The 26,161-nt window shown below is 37.1% G+C and overlaps 1 protein-coding gene across 2 annotated transcripts in view; it reads left to right on the top strand.

Moving 5' to 3' along the window:
- Positions 1 to 26,161, top strand: part of myh14 (myosin, heavy chain 14, non-muscle) — a 53,222-nt gene extending 27,061 nt beyond the window's left edge. Inside the window, exons 20-44 of one of the 2 annotated variants that reach the window (XM_073847519.1) lie at positions 943 to 1,012; positions 2,828 to 2,988; positions 5,738 to 5,846; positions 5,959 to 6,090; positions 6,216 to 6,422; positions 6,505 to 6,642; positions 6,723 to 6,846; positions 8,076 to 8,247; positions 8,355 to 8,567; positions 9,885 to 10,029; positions 10,136 to 10,342; positions 12,202 to 12,306; positions 12,577 to 12,729; positions 12,820 to 13,068; positions 14,923 to 15,135; positions 15,266 to 15,478; positions 15,570 to 15,731; positions 15,931 to 16,059; positions 16,151 to 16,239; positions 16,327 to 16,450; positions 16,530 to 16,738; positions 17,617 to 17,725; positions 18,577 to 18,749; positions 19,308 to 19,334; positions 21,084 to 26,161. In XM_073847519.1, coding sequence (XP_073703620.1) covers positions 943 to 1,012; positions 2,828 to 2,988; positions 5,738 to 5,846; positions 5,959 to 6,090; positions 6,216 to 6,422; positions 6,505 to 6,642; positions 6,723 to 6,846; positions 8,076 to 8,247; positions 8,355 to 8,567; positions 9,885 to 10,029; positions 10,136 to 10,342; positions 12,202 to 12,306; positions 12,577 to 12,729; positions 12,820 to 13,068; positions 14,923 to 15,135; positions 15,266 to 15,478; positions 15,570 to 15,731; positions 15,931 to 16,059; positions 16,151 to 16,239; positions 16,327 to 16,450; positions 16,530 to 16,738; positions 17,617 to 17,725; positions 18,577 to 18,749; positions 19,308 to 19,334; positions 21,084 to 21,273 — 3,823 coding nt within the window. In that variant the 3' untranslated portion in view covers positions 21,274 to 26,161. The remainder of the gene's footprint in view (positions 1 to 942; positions 1,013 to 2,827; positions 2,989 to 5,737; positions 5,847 to 5,958; positions 6,091 to 6,215; positions 6,423 to 6,504; positions 6,643 to 6,722; positions 6,847 to 8,075; positions 8,248 to 8,354; positions 8,568 to 9,884; positions 10,030 to 10,135; positions 10,343 to 12,201; positions 12,307 to 12,576; positions 12,730 to 12,819; positions 13,069 to 14,922; positions 15,136 to 15,265; positions 15,479 to 15,569; positions 15,732 to 15,930; positions 16,060 to 16,150; positions 16,240 to 16,326; positions 16,451 to 16,529; positions 16,739 to 17,616; positions 17,726 to 18,576; positions 18,750 to 19,307; positions 19,335 to 21,083) is intronic. The other variant, XM_073847520.1, reaches the window with a different exon arrangement.

The following is a 26,161-nucleotide window of genomic DNA, read 5'->3' as shown; positions in this document are numbered from 1 at the left end:
TCATCCAAAATTCTTTTTTTCATTTTAGTTTTTCTAGACTCTGTTTTATATACATCAATTAAAAAAGCATGTCTAATTAATTGAAATAATGAAACAAAGAGCAATTTATGAAACGTTTAACAAAAATTACATTTTAAAGGCCCTATGAAATACGTTTAATTTTTCTTCTCAAATTTAGTTGTATTTTTACCAGATTTAGTGTTTTAATTTTTCGTTTTCATTCAATTTTAATAATCAAAAGCATCCTAAATTAATTAATTTATACAAAATTATTGTTTTACCTTATTAATTTTTTTCTGGTAAATGATTTTTTTGGGTAAACATTCCTTAAAAAATATTTTTTTAATAATAATTGTATTAGTAGTAGTAGTACTATCATTACATGTAATATATTTCTGTCACAGTTTCTTCAAGTTAAACCAAACTTTTTTTTTTTTACGGGTTGCTATAAAGACCTTTCGGTTTGTATATAATATGACAATAGCTTTTCTCAAAAGAAATGGTAAAATGCTCATGAAGTGACTCTCAGAGCATTTCTAGAGATTATGTTTGTGTTCACCGTTTAGCATAACATGCGTTTCAGTATGTGTGTACTAGTAAATGAAACCGCGCGTCTGTAGCATTCATTCACACAAAGACACGCAGAACATACAGGATCCATATTTAAATAGTATTTTGTGGCTTAATATATAATATATAATAGACACTAGTCCATATCACATTTTGATTTAAGAGTACTGACCTACTTTTGTTGTATTCATCCAAAATTTTTCAAATTCCTTGATTTTCCACGTTATACAGTAAATTCCATGTTTATGATTGGATTTCGCTATTCCATCCACGTTTCCACATTGCGAAAGTCTTAGGGCCCTAACTATAGGTATAGCTTACGTAAATGATAAATCTTATTTATCTGCCTCTCTTTCTAATGGTTTGTCTCAGGTATGAGATCTTGACTCCAAATGCTATTCCTCGAACCTTTATGGATGGCAAACAGGCGTGTGAGCTAATGGTAAGTAATATCATTCAATCTTAAACCTTTTTGGCCTGGTTCACAATATTGATTTGAGAGAAGATATTATACACTAGAGTTTCTGATCAATAAATATGAACAGCACAGATGCTTCAGAGTGTTTTATTTAGTATTCCGATTAGTATTTTGAGGTTTTTGTCAATATAGCTTGCAGTGTTCATTTTGACAGCAAATTTTGGTTTAGTTGTAGTCATAGTTTTTTGACTAAAATGCCATTTAGTTTTAATCATATTTTAGTCATCTGAATTGTTTTAAGTTTTAGTCTAGTTTTAGTCGACTAAATACCAAAAGATTTTGCAACTAAACCCATTAGATTTAGTCGGCTAAAATCTAATGGGTTTAGTTACAGTGTAATGGATTTATTAAACATTTCTCAACTCATTATGTAGGTTCATATTAAGGTTTTATCATTATATTACATAAGGTTTTATATTATATTAACAGATTTAACTGCTGTGACATGCAACATGCCTTTATATTAAAATTAAATGAAACCACTTCTCATAAAGAAACAAGAACATATAGGCTAAATATGGTATATAAACCAAGGTTATTATAGTTTTGCTTTTTTAAATTTGTTTTATTTTGATATAGTTTTCAAATTAGCAATAAAATGTAGTTTTTATTAGTTTCATTAACAATTTTGTTAGTTTTAGTTTCGTTTTTATTTTGTGCACACATTTTATATACTTTTGTTTCAGTTTTAGTTTTAGTTTTTTAGATACTGTATCAAATGGAGATCACGGTTTCCCTGCGATTCAAAAACTAATTTGAGACAAAATATCAATTGCTGCAGTCTATTTAAAAGAGTTTAATTCATTTGAATGGATTATTAAACATTTAATACAAAATAGCCTATATGTGTTTAAAATAAAATATATTTAATACACCAATTTTTATTATTTTTATAAAAATATTACATTTATAAAAAAGTGGTTTGAATGAATAAATGACTTATACATAAAAATGAGTCTCTCTATTCAATGACAAATAATTTTTTTTTAACAGTTACTTGTTTCTACCTAGTGGTGAAAAAAGGCAATCGACACAAATGTTATTTGAAGCGCCAATTACTTTCAAAAGATGACGTGCTCTATTTTGATCTCTCAATGTTTATATCCAAATTATGACCTTAAATCCCAGTATTGCTGTGATAATATGAATGACTGGGTATTTAAAAAGAAAATTTGTGAAGCGGTTTCTTACCTAAACATGATGACTGCTCTCTCTGTGTCAGCAGCAGTGTTCCGTGTGACTTTTTCCAAGGTTTAATAGACATGAGGAATCGTCATTTGTAAATAAGATCGCATGGGTGTTTGAATCTCGATCTTTTAACGATTAATTAGCTCTAGTATATTGGTTTGATTGCTTGTGTTACATAATAATTTTGCCTAAAACTGATGCAGTAGCCTAGATTTAATGCTGGTGCTGTTCAGGTCGCAGTCTTTATTATTTTTCCGCCATGGGGTGAGAACGTAATAATTCCGAAAACGATTATTTATTTTTGTTAATATTATTTTATTTCAGTTAGTTTTTCAATAAAAGTTGTTAGTTTAGTTTCGTTTTAGTTTTTCATTCATTTTGACATTTTTATTTTATTTCAGTTTACAAAAATGTTTTTTGATCAATCGTTTTCGTCTTAGTTTTGTTTACCAAAATAACCTTGTTCAAACTGAGTTTTTGTATCGTTATCGTCTCGTTTTCGCTGGTGAAAAAATGACGTTGACCAAAATTATTTGTCAGCAAAATTAACACTGATAGCTTGTTGATTATGCATTGTTACTCGACTTACAGATCAGTGCTTTGGAGCTGGACAAGAATCTTTTCCGAGTAGGACAGAGTAAGGTCTTCTTCCGGGCTGGAGTTTTGGCTCACCTGGAGGAAGAACGAGACTTGAAGATCACCGACACCATCATCCGCTTCCAGAGCGTGGCCCGTGGATACCTTGCCAGGAGGTAAACATCTGTGTGTGTATGTGACTGGTGGGGTGTAATATGTGTACAGTACAGTCGTGGCCAAAAGTGAGAATTACATAAATATTGGAAATTGGAAAAGTTGCTGCTTAAGTTTTTATAATAGCAATTTGCATATACTCCAGAATGTTATGAAGAGTGATCAGATGAATTGCATAGTCCTTCTTCGCCATGACAATTAACTTAATCCCGAAAAAAACTTTCCACTGCATTTCATTGCTGTCATTAAAGGTCCTGCTGAGATCATTTCAGTAATCGTCTTGTTAACTCAGGTGAGAATGTTGACGAGCACAAGGCTGGAGATCATTATGTCAGGCTGATTGGGTTAGAATGGCAGACTTGACATGTTAAAAGGAGGGTGATGCTTGAAATCAATGAGTACGTTTACATGGACAACAATACTCCGATTTTAACGCGATTAAGACAATACTCTGATTAAGAAGCAACCATGTAAACTGATATTTTTGATTAATTTAATCCGACTAAAGTCATAATCGGAGTAAACACAAATCGAATTAAGACAGGTGGAGTATTCCTATTTTAGTCGCATTATGGAAGACATGTACACACCTTAATCACACTATTCCCCTTGCGTAGGACTTTTCACCAGAGGATACACACTAATGCTGCGTTCCAGACAGGTTTTTGAGCTCGTAAATCACGTCTTCAAACCACGACTCAGGACTTTGTAGCACTTTCACGGGTAGAAGTTTGGAAAAACACGGGTTTCCTGGAACGCGGCATAACGCTCTCAGTTGGTCGCACGTGCATATGCTTTGGTTTCATTTTTATTTATTAATTTTTTTTGCTACAACATGGGATTAATCAATGCTCATTGCTGATAAATAGTTTGTCTGTTATCATAATTTATAGTTTTATGGAAACGTATTTAACATTCAACCCGTTCTTTTTCATTAGTAGGCTATTATTTGTGATTTTAATTTTGTGAACGGGATTTCCGCTATTGGAACGTCTTAGGATGCTTTTCACTTTTACTTTTACGAATTCATGATCTTTTGCTTACATATAGGCTACACCTATCAATTTTAAGATTAAAACTAATTCTTAAAAGATGGATTTGTTATTTTTAATTAAACAGCATAACAACAATCAAATAAAACTAGCTTATATAGCATTTATTAACAAAAACTAATAAGACGAGGCATGGACTCCATCACATGCTGTGTTATATGCCGACTAAACCATTTATTACAGGGCGCGCAATCAAATTAATTAATAAAAAATAAATAAATAAAAGAAAGCCTCCAAGGCGTAATGTGACGTAAACGGCAAAGATAACAGGGTTTTCAAAATGAAAACAAACAAAAAAAAGTCAAACTAAACTGGCTTTCGGTGACTGTGCTTGCGTGTGATTTTTTTCCTAAAAACTGTCTGGCTCTGAAACGCTCGCTGTATGGAGCAGACGCTTTGGAGCAGCACAGCATGCACAAAAATGTGTTGCATATGTCCAGAGCCACTTCAAGCTTTTGTCAAATTAAAACCGAAACATCCAAAAGTCTATAACGAAGATGAACTGATAGCGTCGCGTGTTAATGATGCGTGTCATTAACCGATCTATGTACTATAACATGTAAAACGGGAACATGAAAGGAATATTCTAAAAGCAACTCATGTAAACAGCTTAATCATATTATTGTCTTATTCAGAATAAGGTCATTAATTAGATTACTGGTGTCCATGTAAACGTAGTCATTGTTGAAGAGGATTCAGCTGCGGGATCGGAGTGCCACCAGTGCAGAGCTTGCTCAGGAATGGCAGCAGGCAGATGTGAGCGCTTCTGCACGCACAGTGAGGCCAAGACTTTTGGAAGATGGCCTGGTGTCAAGAAGGGCAGCACTTCTCTCCAAAAAAACATCAGGGACAGATTGATCTTCTGCAAAAAGTATGGCGAATTGACTGCTGAGGACTGGGGCAAAGTCATTTTCTCCGATGAAGCCTCTTTCTGATTGTTTGGGGCATCTGGAAAAAGGCTTGTCCGGAGAAGAAAAGGTGAGCGCTACCATCAGTCCTGTGTCATGCCAACAGTAAAGCATCCTGAGACCATTCATGTGTGGGGTTGCTTCTCATCCAAGGGAGTGGGCTCACTCACAATTTTGCCCAAAAACACAGCCATGAATAAAGAATGGTACCAAAACACCCTCCAACAGCAACTTCTTCCAACAATCCAACAACAGTTTGGTGAAGAACAATGCATTTTCCAGCACGATGGAGCACCGTGCCATAAGGCAAAAGTGATAACTAAGTGGCTCGGGGACCAAAACGTTGAAATTTTGGGTCCATGGCCTGGAAACTCCCCAGATCTTAATCCCATTGAGAACTTGTGGTCAATCCTCAAGAGGCAGGTGGACAAACAAAAACCCACTAATTCTGACAAACTCCAAGAAGTGATTATGAAAGAATGGGTTGCTATCAGTCAGGATTTGGCCCAGAAGTTGATTGAGAGCATGCCCAGTCGAATTGCAGAGGTCCTGAAAAAGAAGGGCCAACACTGCAAATACTGACTCTTTGCATAAATGTCATGTAATTGTTGATAAAAGCCTTTGAAACGTATGAAGTGCTTGTAATTATATTTCAGTACATCACAGAAACAACTGAAACAAAGATCTAAAAGCAGTTTAGCAGCAGACTTTGTGAAAACTAATATTTGTGTCATTCTCAAAACTTTTGGCCACGACTGTATGTATGTGTATTAACTGAGGTGTTCTTTCAGGGCATTCCATAAGAAGCAGCAGCAGCTCAGTGCTCTCCGTGTGATGCAGAGGAACTGTGCAGCTTACCTGAAGCTCAGAAACTGGCAGTGGTGGAGACTCTTCACCAAGGTAACACACAGCACTACATTTAATGTTATGCAGAAAATTAAGTAAACCTAATAATGAATTTAGATAGTTAGTTGAAGCTAACATGCGTTGTGTCTTTTGACCTGTCCTCCAGGTGAAGCCCTTGCTGCAGGTGACCCGCCAGGATGAAGAGATTCAAGCTCGGGAAGCACAGCTTCAGAAAGCCAAAGACAAGCTGAATAAACTAGAGCTTGATTTTACTGAACTGGACAGAAAAAACCAACAGGTAACTTTATTTCCTTGTTTCACTTTTTTTTTTTTTTTTGAGCATGTTAGTAAAACTAAACAAGAAAAAGTGTTTATTTGCTTGATGCTTAATTACCACATTCGTCATGTTGTCCTCTTTGAAAGCTGATGGAGGAGAAGTCGGTGCTGACTGACCAGCTGCAGGCGGAGGCGGAGTTATTCGCAGAGGCAGAGGAAATGAGAGCACGGCTGGCCAATCGTAAACAGGAGCTTGAAGATGTGTTGGGAGAGCTTGAGAGCCGATTGGAGGAGGAAGAGGAGAGGACCCTTCTGATGACCAATGAGAAGAAGCGAATGCAGCAACATGTGCAGGTGAGGAGGATAGGTGTTTCTGTCTGCGTCTGGTGTCCACTATTGAGTATTTTCTGTTAACATCACTGTTTCTCTCTCTCAGGATCTGGAGGAACAGCTAGAGGAGGAAGAGGGGACACGTCAGCGCCTCCAGCTGGAGAAAGTCACCCTGGAGAGCAAAGTCAAGAGTCTGGAGGCCGAGGTGTTGAATGTGGGAGAGCAGAGAGAGCGATTGAGCAAGGTAGTTAAGAGAAAAGGATTGTTGTTTGAATCCAGCTACAATGGTACAGTGGTTCATGACTTTTCTCTTCTTTCTCACAGGAGAAAAAACAGATAGAAGAGAGACTGAATGAAGTGACAGATCAACTCACTGAGGAAGAAGAGAAGGTGAAGAGTCTAAACAAGCTGAAAAACAAACAGGAAGCTGTCATCGCTGATTTAGAAGGTAACGGTCCTTATGTTAATTATGGATTGATAAACAATATTGTATAATTGGATTTATTGAATTTGGACTTTGCTTCAGAGATTTCTAGACTATATTTATTACATTTTGCGGAACCGCAATTATGCCATTCTTTATTTACACTGCTGTTTGGGATCAGTATATCAATGTACTTTTAAATGCTCTTAAAGTCTGTTTCCACCACTGAATAAAATTTTTTAAAAAGGTCATTTCAACTTTTCATCTCACAATTCTGACTTTTTCTCGCAATTGTGAGCTTACATCATGTAATTCTGACTTTTTTTTCTCAGAATTGTTCGATATAAACTTGCAATTGCAAATGATAAAGTCAGAATTGTAAAATATAAACTTGGAATTCTGACTTTTTTCTTAGAATTGTTATATATAAACTCGCAATTGTGAGTTATAAAGTGAGATTTGCGCGATATAAACTCGCAATTGTGAGAAATAGTCAGAATTGCAAAATGTAAACATTTATGACTTTTTTTTTCTCGAAATTGTGACTTTTTTTTCTCAGAATTGTGAGTTTATATCTCGAAATTGTGACTTTTTTTCTCAGAATTGTGAGTTTATATCTCGAAATTGTGACTTTTTTTCTTAGAATTGTGTGCTATATACTCTCAGTTGCAGATAATAAAGTGAGAATTACGAGATATAAAGTCAAAATTGTGGGATATAAACTCATAATTGCGAGAAATTGTCAGAATAGCGAAATATAAACACAGTTCCAACTTTTTTCTCACAATTGTGTTTATATGTCACAATTGTGACTTTTTTTTCTTAGAATTTTGTGACACACGCAATTGCAAGTTATAAAGTGAGACTTTACGAGAAATAGTCAGAATTGTGAAATATAAACACAATTCTGACTTTTTTCTTAAAATTGTGAGTTTATATCAGTATATAAAAACACAGCACACAGATCATATGAACTGCTCTTTTGGTGCTTTAATGGTACTTATTTTTGTCCTTTTTGAAGCTTCCTTTTGAAGCTTTTACATGTTCACTATGAAGCATGTTGGTATGTAAAAGGACAGCATCAAGATTTTTTTTTTAAATTTTCTTTTTTCCTTCCATATAAAAATAACACCTAATGGGTTGGATTAACATGAAGCTCAGTAAATAACAGAAATTAATTTTGGGTAGACTATTTCTTTACAGGTACATAAACAACACAAACAGGTAGATAAATGTCTCTTCCTTTCCCTTAGAGCGTCTGAAGAGGGAAGAGCAGGGCCGCCTGGAACAGGAGAAGTGGAAGAGGCGAATGGAAGGAGAGGCAGTGGAGGCCCAAGAGCAACTGTCTGACCTGAGCTTACTTGTCACTGAGCTGAGAGGCAGCGTGAGCCAAAGAGAGAAAGAGATCACCACGCTACAGACAAGGTACATGCACAAACATAAGTCTACCTTATAGCGAATCCTTGCAGCGTAGCCACTTTAAGAAGTAATACTACTTAACAATGACATTTCTTATATTTTCTCTCTCTCAGGCTTGAAGAAGAGGGGGCGCGGCGTGCAGAGGCTCAGAGAGCCCTGAGAGAGGCCATGTCTCAGGTCTCCGAGCTCAAAGAGGAGGTGGAGAATGAAAGAGGGATGAGGGAAAGAGCTGAGAAACAGAGGAGAGATCTGGGAGAGGAGTTAGAGGCTTTGAGGACTGAACTAGAAGATACATTGGACACTACAGCTGCTCAGCAAGAGCTCAGGTGTGTGTGTATAAGTGTGTGTGTTGTTTTTAATCATATTTAGTGAAAATCTTTACATACCTACTTAAATGAGTCATAGAACTGAAAGATTAATTTCAATATTAAATATTGATCAAACAGTCAACTAATGAGAAAATCACTATTCTACCCTTGTGAAAAAGAATACTTATTACAGAAATAGTACTTACTATAGTGTAAAAAAGGTTTTGGGCACTTAATACATATTAATTTCAATTAAATAAGATGTATTATAGTTTACATTTATATAACAAAAATATAAAAAAATATAGTTTTACAACACAATATTAAAACATAACGATTTGTACTTTTAAAACATTTAATTGTGTGCCTGTTTCCGCCTCTTATTTAAAAAATTTAAAAAAAGGTAATTGTGATGTTTTATCTTTTGCATTTGCAAGATACAAATGAGTAACGTCAAATTGTGAGATATAAACTTGCAATTCTGAGAAATTAGAAATCTTTCCTCACAATTGCATGATATTGCATGTTATGAAGTCAGAATTGCGAGATATAAACTCTTAGAATTGCGATTTCTTGCTATTGTGACTTTTTTCCTCAGAATTTTGAGTTTATATCTCACCATTATGACTTCATAACACAAAATTGCGTTATCAAGTCAGAATTGAGATATAATTGTGAGATATAAACTCACAATTCTGAGAACGTATCAGTCTTTTTTCCCTCAAAAGTGGACTTTATCACTCGCAATTGCGAGTAATAATGTTTTTTTTACTCTTTTTTTTTTTTACTCTATTTTTAAGTTCAGTTTTTTAAAAATATACTTTTAATATTTGAAGTTCACTTCAAATACACATTCCTTACAATAAAGAGTGTACTTCTTTTTCAGAAAGGTAGACTATAATTAGCCACAGGCATTTTGGACTGCTTTATTTAATCAGATTATGTCTGTGTGTGTGTGTGTGTGTGTGTGTGTGTGTGTGTGTGTGTGTGTGTGTGTGTGCCTGGTATTCATCACGTTGTGCGGACCAAATGTCCCCACAAGGATAGTAATACCAGTAGATTTTGACCTTGTGGGGACATTTCTTAGGTCCCCATGAGGAAACAGGCTTATAAATCATGCACAATGAGTTTTTTTGAGGAAGTAAAAGTGTGCACAATCTCCTGTGAGGGCTAGGTTTAGGTGTAGGGTAGGTGTAGGGCGATAGAAAATACGGTTTGTACAGTATGAAAACCATTACGCCTATGGAATGTCCCCATAAAACATGTAAACCCAACGTGTGTGTGTGTGTGTGTGTGTGTGTGTGTGTGTGTGTGTGTGTGTGTGTGTTTGCTTAGGTCTCGTCGTGAGGCTGAATTAGGAGAGCTTCAGAGATGTTTAGAGGATGAGACCCGTCGTCATGAAGCCCAGCTATCAGAGCTCCGCATCAAGCACACTGCTGCTATAGACTCCTTACAGGAGCAGCTGGACAATGCCAAGAGAGTAAGTCTAAGTGTTTACATCAAATTCAATATCTTTACAAGCAGTTGTTACACTGGGAAGTCAGGTTTGTGTTCGTACATTGCCAACCATTTGTGTATGTGCACAGTCACGTCAGTCTCTGGAGAAGGCGAAGGTTGTTCTGGAGGAGGAGCGCATGAACCTGAGTGCTGAACTGAAGACTTTACAAGGAGGGAAGATGGAGAGCGAGAGGGGCAGAAAGCGAGCGGAGGGACAGTTACAAGAACTCAACGCACGCCTCGCACAGGCTGACAGAGAAAGAGAAGAGCGAGAGGAACGACTCTGTAAACTCCAGGTAGAACATTTTCTTTTCCACAAATGCCACTACTTTCACAGTGTGGACTCAAGCCTGTGTTACATCAGAGTTCAATATATTGGTTTATGGAAAAAAAAAGTTTTTCAGAATTCTGTGTCCAGGGAACAGCATCCAAGTCTACCTGATAAGGTGGTCTAGGAAGTAAATTTGGTTTGTTTAGTGCATTTCAGTTCAAAATGTAGTTTATAGGCCAATTTTTGCAGCTGTAATCCAGAAACCTATTTTAATGCAATCGGGAGTTTCACGTGAGGGCAAAAGATTTCCCCTTGCAGATTTTGCAATGGGTTCAAATTGGTTACATAAATTGGCTGCTTTGATCAGCAGAAAGCTGCTAGTTTTAAAAGCGAGTGACAATAGAGCTTTTTTGTCCATTTAACATTTTTTATTTAACATTCTGGAAAATCTAGCTTAAACTGGTACACTTTTTGGTACATGGTATCTGGATTATAATTGGTCATTAGCTGGTTTAAGCTGGTAATTGACCCCTTCGTTACTGTTGCTGTTGTCCGACAAGCCATCCACAGAGCAAAGAGGAAATTACACTGTGCCGTCAAACAAGACAGAGCAGGTTACTTTAGGTATGAAACAAAGTCTAGGACTTCAAAATTGGTCATTTTTTAAAGAAATTCAAACAAAAAAATACTGTTTTGTGGCTTGTGATAGACTGCCTCAGTTCAAGCGGCATGTTAACTGATCATCTCTTCCTCTTTAGTAGTTATGAAATAAACATGAATGAACATCAGATGATGTCTTGTTTCAACCACGGCAAGACTCAAAACACACAATTTTTCAAGTTCAAGTCCACCGATGTTAATCTACTTTCCTGTTTGGTTTGTTTGTCGGACAGAAATGTTCGGCATTATGATTGGTCAGATCGCCTCTCAATCAAACTCCCTGCAAGTCAGTTGGCTGGTTGACAAACCACAATGTTACAATCAAACCAATGAACCACAATGTAACAGTCAAACCAGTTTTAACCCTTAAGAACGTACGATCACACCGGTGTGATTTGTCTTGGCTGGTCCCTTATGCGTATGATCACACCGGTGTGATTCGAACGTTCGCCGCATCACGTGATCAGCTGCTGAATTCAAATCTGTTTTGGCGCTTTGGCTGGCTCTGAGCCAGATCGGACGTGCTGAGTGCTTGTCATATTATCACAACTATTAAGTGTTTTCAACCATATAATGCTTCTTTTAGGTTTCAGATATTTAAATACACATAAGTACTAGCAAAACCATGCATTTATAGTTTGTAAAATACACACTGATGTCTATGGAAGCGGCAATAATGATCCTACAAATATATTCTGACAACATATTTTATTGATATCATATACAGATTATGTAGGTAACTCTAAAGTTCACTCTCCTCTTCTCCCAGCTCACCAGAGACTTACTTTAATGTCTTTCGGGAGGAGAGGATGCATTTGCGTGTGTTAAATCCCACGGCTCGGATTCAGCGCGAACAAACATGGCGGCGCCCATCACCCGGTATAGAATAACTAACGTGGTCATAATAAAAGTGTTTGGACTTTTAAATACATTTACTTGCACATATTTCGAAATCAGAATATCAGATATTTCATAATATAGCGAGCATGCTTGTAAATATTAATGATAAAAAAGGGAAAACGAAATAAAAGCGATCCATGTGTCTTTACAGTGCTATTGTGGCTGCGGTGTGTCACATGACGCGTCGCCATGGAAACAGTAATGCCAAACATTCTAAAATAACGGTCGCCTAAAAAAACTCACTCTTTGGGGTTAGATAGAATATTTTAAACTCACGTGTGAAAAGGTTAAAAACGTCCTAACTTTGAAACCTTTCCCTTTCAGTCAGAGCTTGAGTCTCTGTCCAGTTCCCTATCCTCATCTGATTCCAAATCTCACCGCCTAAGTAAGGAGGTCAGCAGTCTGGAGAGCCAACTACATGATGTGCAGGTAACTTGTGTGTGTGTTTGCCATTGTGTGTGTTTTAATTTGCTGTCTTCCGCTACATATTAATAGGCTCATGGGACTTAACTGAACTGCTTTTGAAGAAACACTTTTAACATTGAATGATGGTTGGATGGATGAATAGGAAATTAAATCCTCCAGTGGTTCGCCGCACACTCTGATTGTTGGTCTATTTTAAAGCAGATCTTAGAGACTGTGACTGTGACGGCCTCTTAAGCATGCTTAATGTGTGTGTGTGTGTGTGCTATTTTTTAGGAGCTACTGCAGGAAGAGACACGGCAGAAGTTGGCACTGGGTTCACGTGTTCGTGCTCTAGAGGAAGAGAAAGCTGGATTGATGGAGAGACTAGAGGAGGAGGAGGAGAAGACCAGAGAACTTACACGCCAGATCCAAAACCATACACAACAGGTACACATATATTTTTCACTCCAAAAACAAGAAAAAAGACTGTTGTATCTTTGCTCTGTTTTAGAATATTATATTTATGTGTCTATGCAGCTGTCTGATCTAAAGAGGCAGACAGAGGAAGTGAATTCAGCGGTGGAGTCCGGGGAGGAGGCCAGAAGGAAGATGCAGAGAGAGCTGGAGAATGCCGTACAGAGAGAGAGAGCCAAAGAAGAAGAGAAAGAACGCATAGAAAGACAGAAAGAACGGCTGAGAGAAGAAATAGAGGACATGACCATTGCTTTACAGAGAGAAAGACAGAACTGCACTGCTCTGGAGAAACGACAGAAAAAATTTGATCAGGTACAGTAGAACACACAGAGAGGGAGGGAGGGATAGATTGATGGATGGATATTAACATGACTGGATGGATGGAAGTAATGATTGACTGAATGAATGGACTGATTGGTCGATTGAAGGGATGGATGGTTTAACTGGATGAACAGATGCACAAAGAGATTGATGAATGATGAATTGATTGAGTGGTGGAGGAATGAATGGATTAATGGATGGATTGACTGATGGTATGGATGATAGAGGGGTGGATGGATGATAGGATGGATTTATTGACTGGTAGATGGATAGATGGATGGATTGACTGATGGGATGATGGATGGAAGGATGGTTTGACTGGATGAATGGATGTATGAGGAGATAGATGGATTAGGTGGTGAATGGATGGATTGACTGATGGGATGATGGAGGGATGGATAGTTTGTTGGATGGATGGAATAATGGATTTATTGACTAGTGGATGCAAGGATGGATTGACTGATGGGATTATGGGGGATAGATTGATTTGAAGGGTGAATTAATAGATTGACTCATGGATTGATGGAATGATGGATTTATTGACTGGTAGATGGAAGGATAGATGGATAAATGGATTGACTGATGGGATGGATGGATGATGGATGTAGGGATGGATTGATTTATGCGATGATGCAGGGATGGATGATGGATAGATGGATGGATGGACTGATGGGATGATGGATGGATGGATGGATATAGGGATGGATGGACTGATGGGATGATGGATGGATGGATGGATGGATGGATGGATGGATTGATTTATGGGATGATGGATGGATGGATGGATGGATGGATTGATTTATGGGATGATGTTGGGATGGATGGATGAATGGATGGTTGGATGATGGATGAAGGGATGGATTGACTGATGGGATGGATGGATGATGGATTGATTGATGGGATGATGGAGGGATGGATGGATGGATGGATGAATGGATGGTTGGTTGGATGGATGGATGGATGGATGGATGGATGGATGGATGGATGGATGGATGGATGGATGAATGGATGGTTGGATGGATGATGAATTTACTGATTGGATGGATATAGTGATGGATGGACTGATGGGATTATGGAGGCATGGATGGATGGATGCTGGATGAATGGATTGATTTATGGGATGATGGAGGGATGGATGGATGATAGATGGATTGAAGGAGGGATTCATTGATGGGATAATGGATAGATTGACTCATGGATTATTGGAATGATGGATTATTTAGTAGATGGAATGAAGGATGGATTGACTGATGGGATGATAGAGGTATGGATGGATTGATAGATTGAAGGGATGGATGGATGGAGAGATGGATTGACTGATGGGATGGATGGTGGGATTGATGGATGGATGGAGAGATGGATTGACTGATGGGAATGGATGGATGGATTGTTGGATTGATGGATGGATAGAGGGATGAATTGACTGATGGGATAGATGGTGGGAGAAATGGATTGACTGATGGGATGGATGGATGGATTGTTGGATTGATGGATGGATAGAGGGATGAATTGACTGATGGTCTGATGGAAAGATGGATCGATTAGTTTGATAAATACTGAATGGACTGAAAGAATGAATGGATTGACTGATGGTTCAGTGGAGGGGTGGATGCAAGAACGAGTTGACTTAGATGGCTGAAGAGATGAATGGAGTGATGGATGGATGGATGGATTGACTGGTGGATGGAAGGATGAATAGATAAATGCATGGATGGACAGTTTGACTGGTTGATGATGGATAGATAATTGGATTGATGAATGGATTGCCTGTAAAAAACGTAAAAAGCCTTGAAAATGAGAGGTGCAGCTCTAGATATGCATCACACTTTGACCTTTAACCTTCAGTGTTTGGCAGAGGAGAAAGCAGTTAGTGCTCGGCTGCTGGAGGAACGGGACCGTGCAGAAGCAGAGAGTCGAGAGAAGGAGACACGCTTCCTGTCTCTCTCTAGAGCGCTGCAGGAAGCAACAGAGCAGAGAGATGAGCTGGAGAGAACCAATAAGCAGCTCCGCCTGGAGATGGAGCAGCTCGTCAATGCCCAAGATGACGTGGGAAAAAATGTACGGCTTGCCTTTTTCCAGTGCATTTTCAATATTTATTAACATGTAATAGCATAGTAATAACAAGAGCATATTCTGTTCTTTGACTAAAAAGTTATTTACTTTTGTAATATTTGTCCCACCTTCTCAGGTTCATGAGCTAGAACGTTCTCGACGGGCTTTGGAAACAGAAGCCCAGTCTCTGAAAGAGCAAACCCAGGAGCTGGAAGATGAGCTGACAGAGGCAGAGAATGCTCGTCTCAGACTGGAGGTCACCCTTCAGGCCCTTAGAGCTCAGTTTGAGAGAGAGATCAGCACTAAGGAAGAGAAAGGAGAAGAAAAGAGGAGAGCGCTCAACAAACAGGTAACTGCCCTCAGCAGAACAAAGAAGAGATTAGATAATATTTGAAGATGTTCAGGGCTGAATATATTTGTTTCTTCTATCACTTGTTCAGGTTCGAGAACTTGAAACAATGCTTGAGGAGGAGAAGACTCAGAGAGCTCAGGCTTTGACTGTCAAGAAACAACTGGAAACGGAGCTGCAGGAGGCGGAGGCTCAGGTGGAAGCAGCCAACCGGGGCAGAGAGGAAGCACTTAGACAGATGAAACGCCTCCAGGTTCGTCAGTTAAATAAACCACAATAAATTATAAAAATGTGTCGCTGAGAGTTGTGATAATTATAGTTGCGTATCAGGAGTATATTTATTGTAAACCAAAAAAACAAACCAAAAAATTGATTGAATCTGATTTGGCCTGCGGGCTGACAGCTGAGGAGCCCTGATGTGAATATTCAGTGTGTTCCTGTGTGTTTTTCAGACTCAGATGAAGGAGCTTATTCGTGAGCTTGATGAGACCAAGTTGGCACGAGACGAGATTGTCGTCCAGTCAAAAGACAGTGAGAAACGGCTACAGACATTGGAAACAGAGCTATTACAGCTGACAGAGGTGGGTTACTCTGCCTGTGAAGATCCAGAAGATATTTTAACTGTGTGAGTTTCTTTAAATCTTTTTTTTTTTATTTTTGATATTCTATCAGGAACTGTCTGTTTCTGAGAGGCAACGGAGACAGGCCCAACAGGAGAGAGATGAACTGGCAGATGAAATCGTCAACAGTACAACCGGAAAGTCAGTATCTGTGCTTGTGTAGTGGTCCAGTGATGATGAAATTCAAGTAAATAGGAATCATGTTGTGAAAATTTGTTTCCACTGCAGATCTGCACTGTTGGATGAGAAGCGGCGTCTTGAGGCCAGAATCACTCAGCTGGAGGAAGAGTTGGAAGAGGAGCAAAGTAATGCTGAGCTAATAGCTGAAAGGCAGAGGAAGAGCACCTTACAGGTACACAAAGATACACACAAACTATACCATCAAACAAACACACAGAGACAGAGCACCTCTCTCTATCTGTTTCTGTTAGGTTGAGACACTTACAGTCCAGTTATCTGGTGAGAGGACGCTGGCGCAGAAGAGCGAGAGTGCACGAGAGACTCTGGAGAGGCAAAATAAAGAGCTGAAAACTCGTCTCAGTGAGATGGAGGGGGCCGTGAAGGGGAAACATCGCCTCAGTGTCGCCGCCCTAGAGGCCAAGATAGAATCTGTGGAGGAACAACTGGAGCAGGAAAGACAGTAAGAAAACTGTGGGGGTGCTAAAGAAAGATGTGAAGGTTTAATAGAAATTAAGTCAAGTCATTTATTTCTATAGCTCTTTTTATAACACAGATTGTTGTGAAGCAGCTTCACATTAATAAACAGGAAAATAAAAGTGTTAATGTTGTAAAACATCAATTCTGAAAATATGTATTTTTTTATATAACTGTAAAGCAGTTTTACAGAAGATAATAGTATTAATGTTTAGTTCAATGTTGTTTTAATTTGGTTCGATAAATATCAAAATCAAGTATGAACTCAGCTGTTAATTTATGAAACAAGTTCAGTTCAGCTATAATAGCTAAAGGCAAAAATGTTACTATTCAGCTCAAGTTCAGTGTTGATTTAGTTCAGTTTAATAAAAGTATTATGCTGCAAAGTTAGTGTCATTATCCAGCTCAATTCGGTTTAAGTGACATTCTCATCCAATAGTGTCAGTGCAGTTAAATCAGTCTTTTAAACTCTTTATTCCATGAAAAAAAGCTAAGTTTACCAGAATGTCAGAATTGGATGGGGACCAGGAATCTGCCAAGATTTAAAAAGGACAAAGAGTATCATTAAAAGCATTGTGTGTTTTTCAAAAGTGGCCTATATGACTTATGTATGATATTCCACATACTCGGAAGCCATTTGAGCTTTGTGTGACAAACAGATGAAATTATTCACTAAAATCAAGCTTAATAGCTATGGTTATCATCAGATTTCTTTGTATGGACAAGAACATAGTTTCTGAAAAAGCAAGAAAATTAACTGATTTTTTGAGTGAATTATTATTTTAAGAATTTACGTTTACTGTGAAGATAATTCCAGCAATGTGACTGTTTTGTGTGTCCTTTTTCCCTTTTCTCCCTTCCTAGGGAGCGAGCTGTTGCCAATAAACTGGTGAGGAAAACAGAGAAGAAGCTGAAGGAAGTTCTGATACAAGTGGAAGATGAAAGGAGACATGCGGATCAGTATCGAGAACAGGTACTCCTCAAAAACATCATCAGTGCTTCTCAGACTGGTGAACTGTAAAAACAATCTATCGAATATAAAATGTAGTAAAAACCCATGCAAAATTTACGTTATTTAAAAAATCCACATTGTTTCATACATATTTTGGACTATGGGCGGCACCGTTATTTCAATGGCGTGAAATGGTTGCACTCTGTAAGTTACTGCCACTACCTGTTGCTATTTTTTTTTTGTTGCCCGCATCACAACTTAGAAAATAAAATACTGATACGATGCCACATTGTGCAGCTTTTGGTTGTAATTTTAAGTTGAATGGCAACGAGAATCGATGTAAGTTCTCCAAGCGTTACGAAGAGGAGAAAAGAATGGGAAGATGCCTGTGGATAAATAAAACTTACTAAAGACCCATGTCTTTGTTCTCTCCACTTCAGCCTTGAGGCTGTGAGGCTTTTAATAGACCACAGCTACTGAAAGAGCTTACAAACAGCAGAGACAAGAAATACTAGATGCCTTCCTGTCAGGATGTAAACATCAATTCAACAGTCCAAAATGTTTAGGAAATGAGCTGGCAAAATTAGAGAAAAAGTGAAAAATGTACAATAGTGTGTAGCAAATGAATGAACTCATCCCACAAAGCATTGCTAATGATTGATTCAGTCAGTTTTTCTTCTTTTAAATGCATTTTCTTGTCAGAAAACAAATGCTTAATGCAAAATGGATTAAATGATATAACATAGTTAGTGCGTATCTTCCCAGCCTTCAATAACCTACAAAAACTCATCACAGGATTTGCAAGATGCATAGGTTTATGGGTAGTGTAGTACACCTGGAAATGTATGTTTCAAAAATGTGTCTTTTTGTAGTTGGATAAGTCTATGGGCCGTCTCCGTCAGCTGAAGAGGCAGTTAGAAGAGGTGGAGGAAGAGAACTCTCGCTCCAACGCTCAGCGCAGGAAACTACAGCGAGAGCTGGAGGAAATGGGCGACAGCATGCAGAGCATGAACCGCGAGCTCAACACTCTTCGCTCCCAACTCAGGTAAAGATTTCAAAGAGAGCAACACAGTGCCCTAACCAGGCACAGAGAAAAAGCAACACGTACGTTTTTTTTTTGTCCAGCCCCGACCATGATAAACGACAAGACATTTTGCCAGTCACTTGGTTTCCTGATATGTTCAGGCCAAAGCCCTGCTCCACATTGTATATTTTGCACATATTATATCAATATATACAATATACTAGGTTATACCAATAATTTTAAGGCTTAGATTGGGCAGAAATAACCCTTAGGGTAACAATATATTCACTTTTTACAGTCTGTATCAAAAATGTTCTCTAATTGGCTGTGACTGTCACATTTTGCAGCAGTCTGCATTTAGCGTGAACAGAAAAGTGACTTGTCACTAGAAGCTTGCCACATGTCGTGGTTAGGATGGTAAAAAATCCAGTCATTCCGTTGTTCATATATAAATATTTTTGCATGTCATCAAAGCATTTCTTCACTGTATGTGTATGTTTCATTCACTCATTGACTCATCTAATGTGTCTGATTGTGTGTCCATCCGTATTTGTGTGTTTGTCTCCTACACCCACTCAGCCTCCCAGAACGGCAGAAGTCAGAACAGTAGGTTTTCATGTGTGAACACTGTGTTTTATGTTCCTCTCTGAGAAATTATCCTTTCTCCTCTTGATTCTGGTGGTGTGTAGAGGTGCTCTATTGAGATTGTAGAGGTGCCCTTTTTAGTCCTTTGTAACTGATTTATCCAGAAGCGTATAAAGATGGTGTAGTCTACATTGAATTGTGGGTTATTTACTGTTTAGAGATGGTGATGAATCACAGATTATGTCTTACACTAATCATGGACTCAATTTCACACTTTCAGCTTTCCCTTTTTTCCTTTCTTTCTTCCAGTTCATAAACAGTGACCCCAAAAAGTATTTGAACACTTAAGTCATAATTCAAAATGTATATATCTTTGTATTGGTCAACACAATATCAAAACAAGGTGTTTTTTTTTTTATTGGGCAAAATGTTTGGCTTGTGTTTTTTTGTTTGTTTATTGAGTAAAATCTTTGGCTTTTGCTTTTTTTGTTTTGTTTTTTGGGCAAAGTCTCTGGCCTGTGTTGTTTGTTTGTTTGTTTGTTTGTTTGTTTGTTTGTTTGTTTGTTTGTTTGTTTGTTTTGTTATGTTTTGTTCTGTTTTGTTTATTGGGCAAAATGTTTGGCTTGTGTTTGTTTTTTGTTTTTTTTTTTGCAAAATCTTTGGCTTATGCTGTTTTGTTTTGTCCATTGGGCAAAATCTTTGGCTTTTGTTTTGTTTGTTTGTTTTGTTTATTGCCCAAATCTTTTGCTTGTGTTGTTTGTAGGGCAAAATCTTTGGCTTGTGTTTTTTTTTTTGTTTATTGGGCAAAATCTTTGACTTGTGTTTTGTTGGGCATCAGCTTTGGCTTGTGTTTTTTTGTATTGTTTATTGGGCAAAATCTTTGGCTTTTGCTTTTTTGTTTGTTTATTGGGCAAAATCTTTGGCTTATGGTTTTATTTTTTGGGGGGCAAAATCTTTGGCTCGCGATTTGTTTTATTGGGCAAAATCATGGGCTTTTGTTTTGTGTTTTTTTATTGGGCAATAGCTTTGGCTTGTGTCTTGTTTTGTGTGGGGTTTTTTTCTTTATTGGGCAAAATCTTGGGCTTTTGTTTTGTTTATTGGGCAAACTATTTGGCTTGTGTTTTTGCCTATTGATCAAAATCTTTGGCTTGTTTTTTGTTTTGTTTTTTTGTTTACTGGGCAAAATCTTTGGCTTTTGTTTGTGGGGTTTTCTTTTGTTTTGTTTGTTGGGCAAAATCTTTGGCTTTTTTTTGGGGGGGGGGCAAAATCTTTGGCTTTTGTTTTGTGTTTTTTTGTTTGGCAAAATCTTGGCTTTTGTTTTGTGTGTATTTTTTGTTTGTTGGGCAAAGGCTTTGGCCTTTGTGTTTTTTTATTTTGTTTTGTCTTGTTTGTTTTGTTTTGCTTTGTTCTGTTTTGTTTGAAGGGCAAACTCTTTGGCTTGTGTTTTTTTTTCTGTTTTGTTTATTAGGCAAAATCTTTGGCTTTTGTTTTGTTTGGTTTATTTTGGCTTGTGTTTGGTTTACTGGACAAAACATAGCAAACCATTTGACCAAAAAGTTATTACACTGTACAAAAAAATATAGTCAAATAACTTCTGTTCTAATTAACTACTTTGTATGAAATTGTCTAAAAAAGCATGTCAATTTTTGGCAGATTGCTTTGATATTTTGTGTCTAATGCGTAAATAATGTTTTTGGGGACACTGTATATGCATATTACATTTTGTGCATGAATTGCCGTTTATTCTCTATTTCTGTGTCTCTGTCTCAGGCGAGCTCCGCTCCCTATCTCCATGCGTGCTGGCCGCAGGGCTCTGGTGGATGACCTATCTCAGGAGAACTCTGATTCTGAGGATCCAGGTGCTTCTCCCACCCCGTCCAGTGGCCCACCGGGCACCCCCACACCATCCGACAATGCCCTGGGCCCCCCTCCTCCCTACAGCCTTACAGACGCTGAATAAGAAGGGGAGAGTGTGATAGATGGACAGTTTTACTGGTTTAACTCCCATAGCTTTTGCAATCGTACACATAACAGAATATCCGTGCAGTCACACATAACTTGAAACTAGTAAATGTGATTTTATTGATTTTAAATGAACAGATTAGCATGCAAGATGGAGAAAGTCTGATGCAGTACTCTTATAGTACTATTTAAACCAAGCAAGCAGTGAGTAAAGACTGCCGTTTTTAAGTTGGGGAGAAACGAAAACTACATTTCCCAGCATTCCTTGGGAAATACAAGTACTGTATATCGGTGCAGTATATCAGGCTTGTTGTGGCAAAATTATGAAGGCCATCTCAAGCTCTCTCTTAATCAATCAAAAGCCATGTGTTTTGGAGAAATTTGCATGTTGATGGCAATCAAAGGCCATCGGGTATCGCACGGATGATCCACGATCAGGCTAAAATGCATCATCTGTGCTTGCACAAGCCATCAAACCCTCAAAGCACTGAGAAACTTTCTCTCTCTCACTCCTAAAATATTGTAATGTTTTAAGAAATTGAGAATTGAACTGATTCAGGAATGTCTCTTTGGTATTTTAGAATATCTGTGTTAAAATTTTAAAATGTTAGCTCGACTTGAATAGACAATAATGCTTTTTGTTAAACATGATTAGGCAGAGATGATGATTATGGAAGCCCATTTCCACCCCAGTAAAGAAAAAAAAGGTAGTTGCGACTTTATATATCACTACTGCAATTGTGATTATCCCACAATTTGACTATAGCTCACATTTGTGAACAATTTGACCTTTTGTCTATAGCTCACAATTTTTCACAATTGTGAACAATTTGACCTTTGGTCTTCCTATCGTGCAGTAAGACTTTATCTCATAATTGCGACTTTATATCTAACAATTTAACTTTTACAACTTTTTTCCTACAATTTATCTCACAACATCTCAGAGTTGCGATTTTCTTTCTGAATATTGTTACTGTGTATCTCACAGTTGCAAGTTTGTTTCTCTCAGTTGCGACTTTATAACTCACAATGTGACATATCTCAAAATCTGACTTCATGTCTCACAGTGTGACTTTATATCTCACAATTTCGAGTGTTTTGGCTAATTGTGACTTTATACTGTATCTCACAGTGTGATTTTATATCCTGCAATTTCAATTTTCGTTTAAATATGGTGATTTTACATCTCGCAAACAATTTTTTTGTGAAATGTGACTATATCTCACAGTGTGACTTTATATCTCACAATTGCAAGTTTGTTTCTGCTAATTACGACTTTATTTCTCACAGTGTGACTTTATAGCTCACAACTGCGACATTACATCTCGCAGTTGTGAGTTTGTTTCCACTATTGTGACTTTGTAACTCACAATTTGGCCTTATGTCTATCATCCAGTAAGACTTTTATCTCATAATTGCAACTTTATTTCTCACAGTTTGACTATACCTCACAATTGCGATTTTCTTTCTCAATATTGTGACTGTGTATCTCGCAATTGCAAGTTTGTTTCTCTCAATTGTGAATTTATAACTCACAATGTGTGACATATCACAAAATCTGACTTCATATCTCACAGTGTGACTTTATATCTCACAACTGCAAGTTTGTTTCTGCTAATTGCAACTTTATATCTCACAGTGTGACTTTATAGCTCAGAATTAGCCATATGTTTCTGATAATTGTGACTTTATATTTCACATTGTGACTTTATAGCTCACAGTTGTGACTTAACATCATGCAGTTGCGAGTTTGTTTCCACTAACGTGACTTTGTAACTCACAATTTGACCTTATTTTCAACAATTTGACCTCTTTCATCCAGTAAGACTTTATCTCATAATTGCAACTTTATATCTTACAATTGCGATATTCTTTCTCAATATTGTGACTGTATATCTCACAACTGCAAGTTTGTTTCTCTCAATTGTGACTATAACTCAAAATGTGACATTATATCTCAAAATCTGACTTCATATCTCACAGTGTGACTTTATATCTTTTAATTTCACCTTTTTTTTTAAATATTGTGACTTTACACATCACAAACAAATTTGTTTTTCACAACTGCGCAACTCACGTTGTGGTCTTATATCTCAAAATGTGATTGTATCTCACAACAGCAACTTTGTTTCTGTGTATTGTGACTTTATAGCTCATAATTGCAAGTTTGATTTTGCTAAATCTGACTTTATCCACCTTAATTTTCCCGTAAAAGCCGGCATGGCTATTTGTAAATGTAATGTGTGTGCCTTCTGGTGTCATTTGCTTCCAGCTATTTTTAGCTGTACAAAACAGCTCGTTTTGCTGCTTGATATGGCAAACTGGTGTGTCTTACAATATTATTTTAATGTTTTTTCTTAATTATGAACACAATGGTTTGTAGTGCAAACAATTTTACCTTTTACTGCACGTTGTTATTCTCATTATTTTCCTACAGCAGCTAATGAACCAGATGTCTCACACATTTACAGAAAATGCCTTACTTTCACATTGAAAAATAAGGTGGATATCTCACGATGTGACTTTATGGCTTGCAACTGCGACTTTACATCCCACTAATTGTGACTTTGTAACTCACAAATTCACCTTACGTCTTTCTATCGTGCAGTATGACTTTATATCTCATAATTTCGACTTTATATCTTACATTGTGGCTTTACTTTACCTCGCGATATCTTTTTATTTTTTACTCTGAGGTAAAAAGGGGCTTCCACAGATGACAATTTACATGCGCAAAGCTATGATTGTATTAAGCAAAGACAGAAAAGTGAGAAAGAGAAAATGCTTTCCTTAATGTTAAATGAATATGCTACAAATTTGAGCCATCCATTATAGCTTTTACATCTTAGCCATAACCTGACCATAACAAAAGAATGACGATACAGAAAAAAAAAAAAAAAAATACAAAGAATGAAAGGTCAAACAAATACTGGACTTAAAGCAGAAATGAAAAAAAAAAAAAAAAGCAGCCAAATCTGACAGATTTCACCTCCATGTAGATTTAACAGTAACAATTCTTAGATATTTGAATGAAATATACCTGCTGTGATCTCATTCAAACTTTAGCATTCAGTTCAACTCCCTAAGTTCAGGGTCTCTGTGCTGCAGATCGAACCCTCTTAGATACTGTGCGTAGATAGTTAGGGACGCTTTTGTTGGTAGTGACTTAGATAGGTAGTTAGGATTTCTTAATTTATGTCTTAACACATCAGCTCCAGTTTCAAACTACTGACTTGTTGTAATTTTTATCAAGTAAGAGAATTCCAGTATGCAGTCTATTTATTTTGTTTTGTATTGATTTTGTTTGTCTGCACATAGACATGCTTGTTGTATAGTTTGCAATTTTAAGGATAAACAAGGCAAAATGAAAGAGATTTTGAGGGTAAGGATGGGTTTACACTTAGCAGGGTATCAGTCAGTAATGCAGGACAGAATTAAAAATACATTTTCACTAAATAAGCTGCCGTGGACCTCAAATAATATAACACATTAAATACAAATAACACATTAGTGAATGCGTTTGAGACGGTTTTGACGTGAGAAGTCCGTTATCAGGATTTGATGGACATATATAATATCTTGCCTGTTTTTCCCAGGGGTTGAAGGCTGCTAGTTATTAATCTCATTATATCAATGTAACTTTTTTTTTTGTTTTTTATCAAAAGGACATATTGTATTTTTGTTTGTTTGTTCATTTTTGAATGTGGTAAATATTTATGGATGGATCAAAGCGTTTGTTACACACAATCTGGGGCATATGGATGACTAAAGGGACATTATTCTCGCTGTATGCATGTCAACAGTGCCTGCAGTATCCATTGAAAATCAGTGAAATACTAAGAACGAGGTCTGGAATTTGATAAATAAATTGCGATATTAGGTCTCCCTGAACAGCAATCCGACTCAGACATCCTTCTCATAGATACTTTTTAGATTACAGTTGTTGATTGGTTCGAAAATGTTTATTTTAACTGAAGTTTCCTTAGCCTTCATTGTATTTTAATATTTTCGTTTATAGATATTGTATGGTGATGAGCATTTGATACACTGCTCCTGGCTTACACGCTAGTTTTTCAAGTAATTATGTTTAACAGTGTTGGTCACCATTAAGTATTAAAACATTAATTAAAGGGTTATTACACTGTTATTACCGCAGTTATTACTGCCTGTGTGGTCCAGCTACAGTATCTGTCCTGTACATCGGAAAGCAGGGTTTTTAGATCATCACTGTACGTAAAATGTCTGTAATAGATCACATTTTGATACTTGAATTGTTTTATTTGCCCCAATGTTTAGTGTGTTTTTAAATTCTGGCTTCTAGAATCAGATGGAATTGTATTCAGCTGTAAAATGTTGACTGAGAGGGAGCCAGGGGTAGCCAAAAGACTCTAGCCTTGTACAACAGATTGTTTTTATTCTGCTTATTTGTCCATGTTAGAACCTAAATTACATCTGCCTATAATCTGATTGTTTGCCTTTCAAGAAACACAACATTGCTGCTAAAAATGTGGTTTGTCACTGAGTCATTTGAATTGATTTGTACATTTAGCAAACAGATTTGCAAAGCTGTTCAAACTCACAAAATCATTCGGATTGAAAAAGCTGAATCCTAAATTCTAGTTTAATAAATGAGCCTTGTTATACTGAACCTGTGCTTTATGACGCAGCTTTGAATCGGTGTGGGATGAGTGGACAATAGCAGAGAATATGTATGAAAAGGAAGTAAAACTCCAGCCGAGATACATGTATGTATCTGAAGTGTTTCTGAAGAGGACTGTGTGCTTTTTTGCATTCGTGGAACTTGAATTTTTAACCATGTTGTTTATTTGATCTTTTGCTTTATTTTGCTATAATGATAAAATGAGACTGGGGTGAATTTTAATATA

The sequence above is a fragment of the Garra rufa genome, chromosome 9 (genome assembly GCF_049309525.1).
Source record: "Garra rufa chromosome 9, GarRuf1.0, whole genome shotgun sequence".
In the NCBI taxonomy this organism is placed as follows: Eukaryota; Metazoa; Chordata; class Actinopteri; order Cypriniformes; family Cyprinidae; genus Garra; species Garra rufa.
This window is presented reverse-complemented; position numbering and strand designations above follow the sequence as displayed.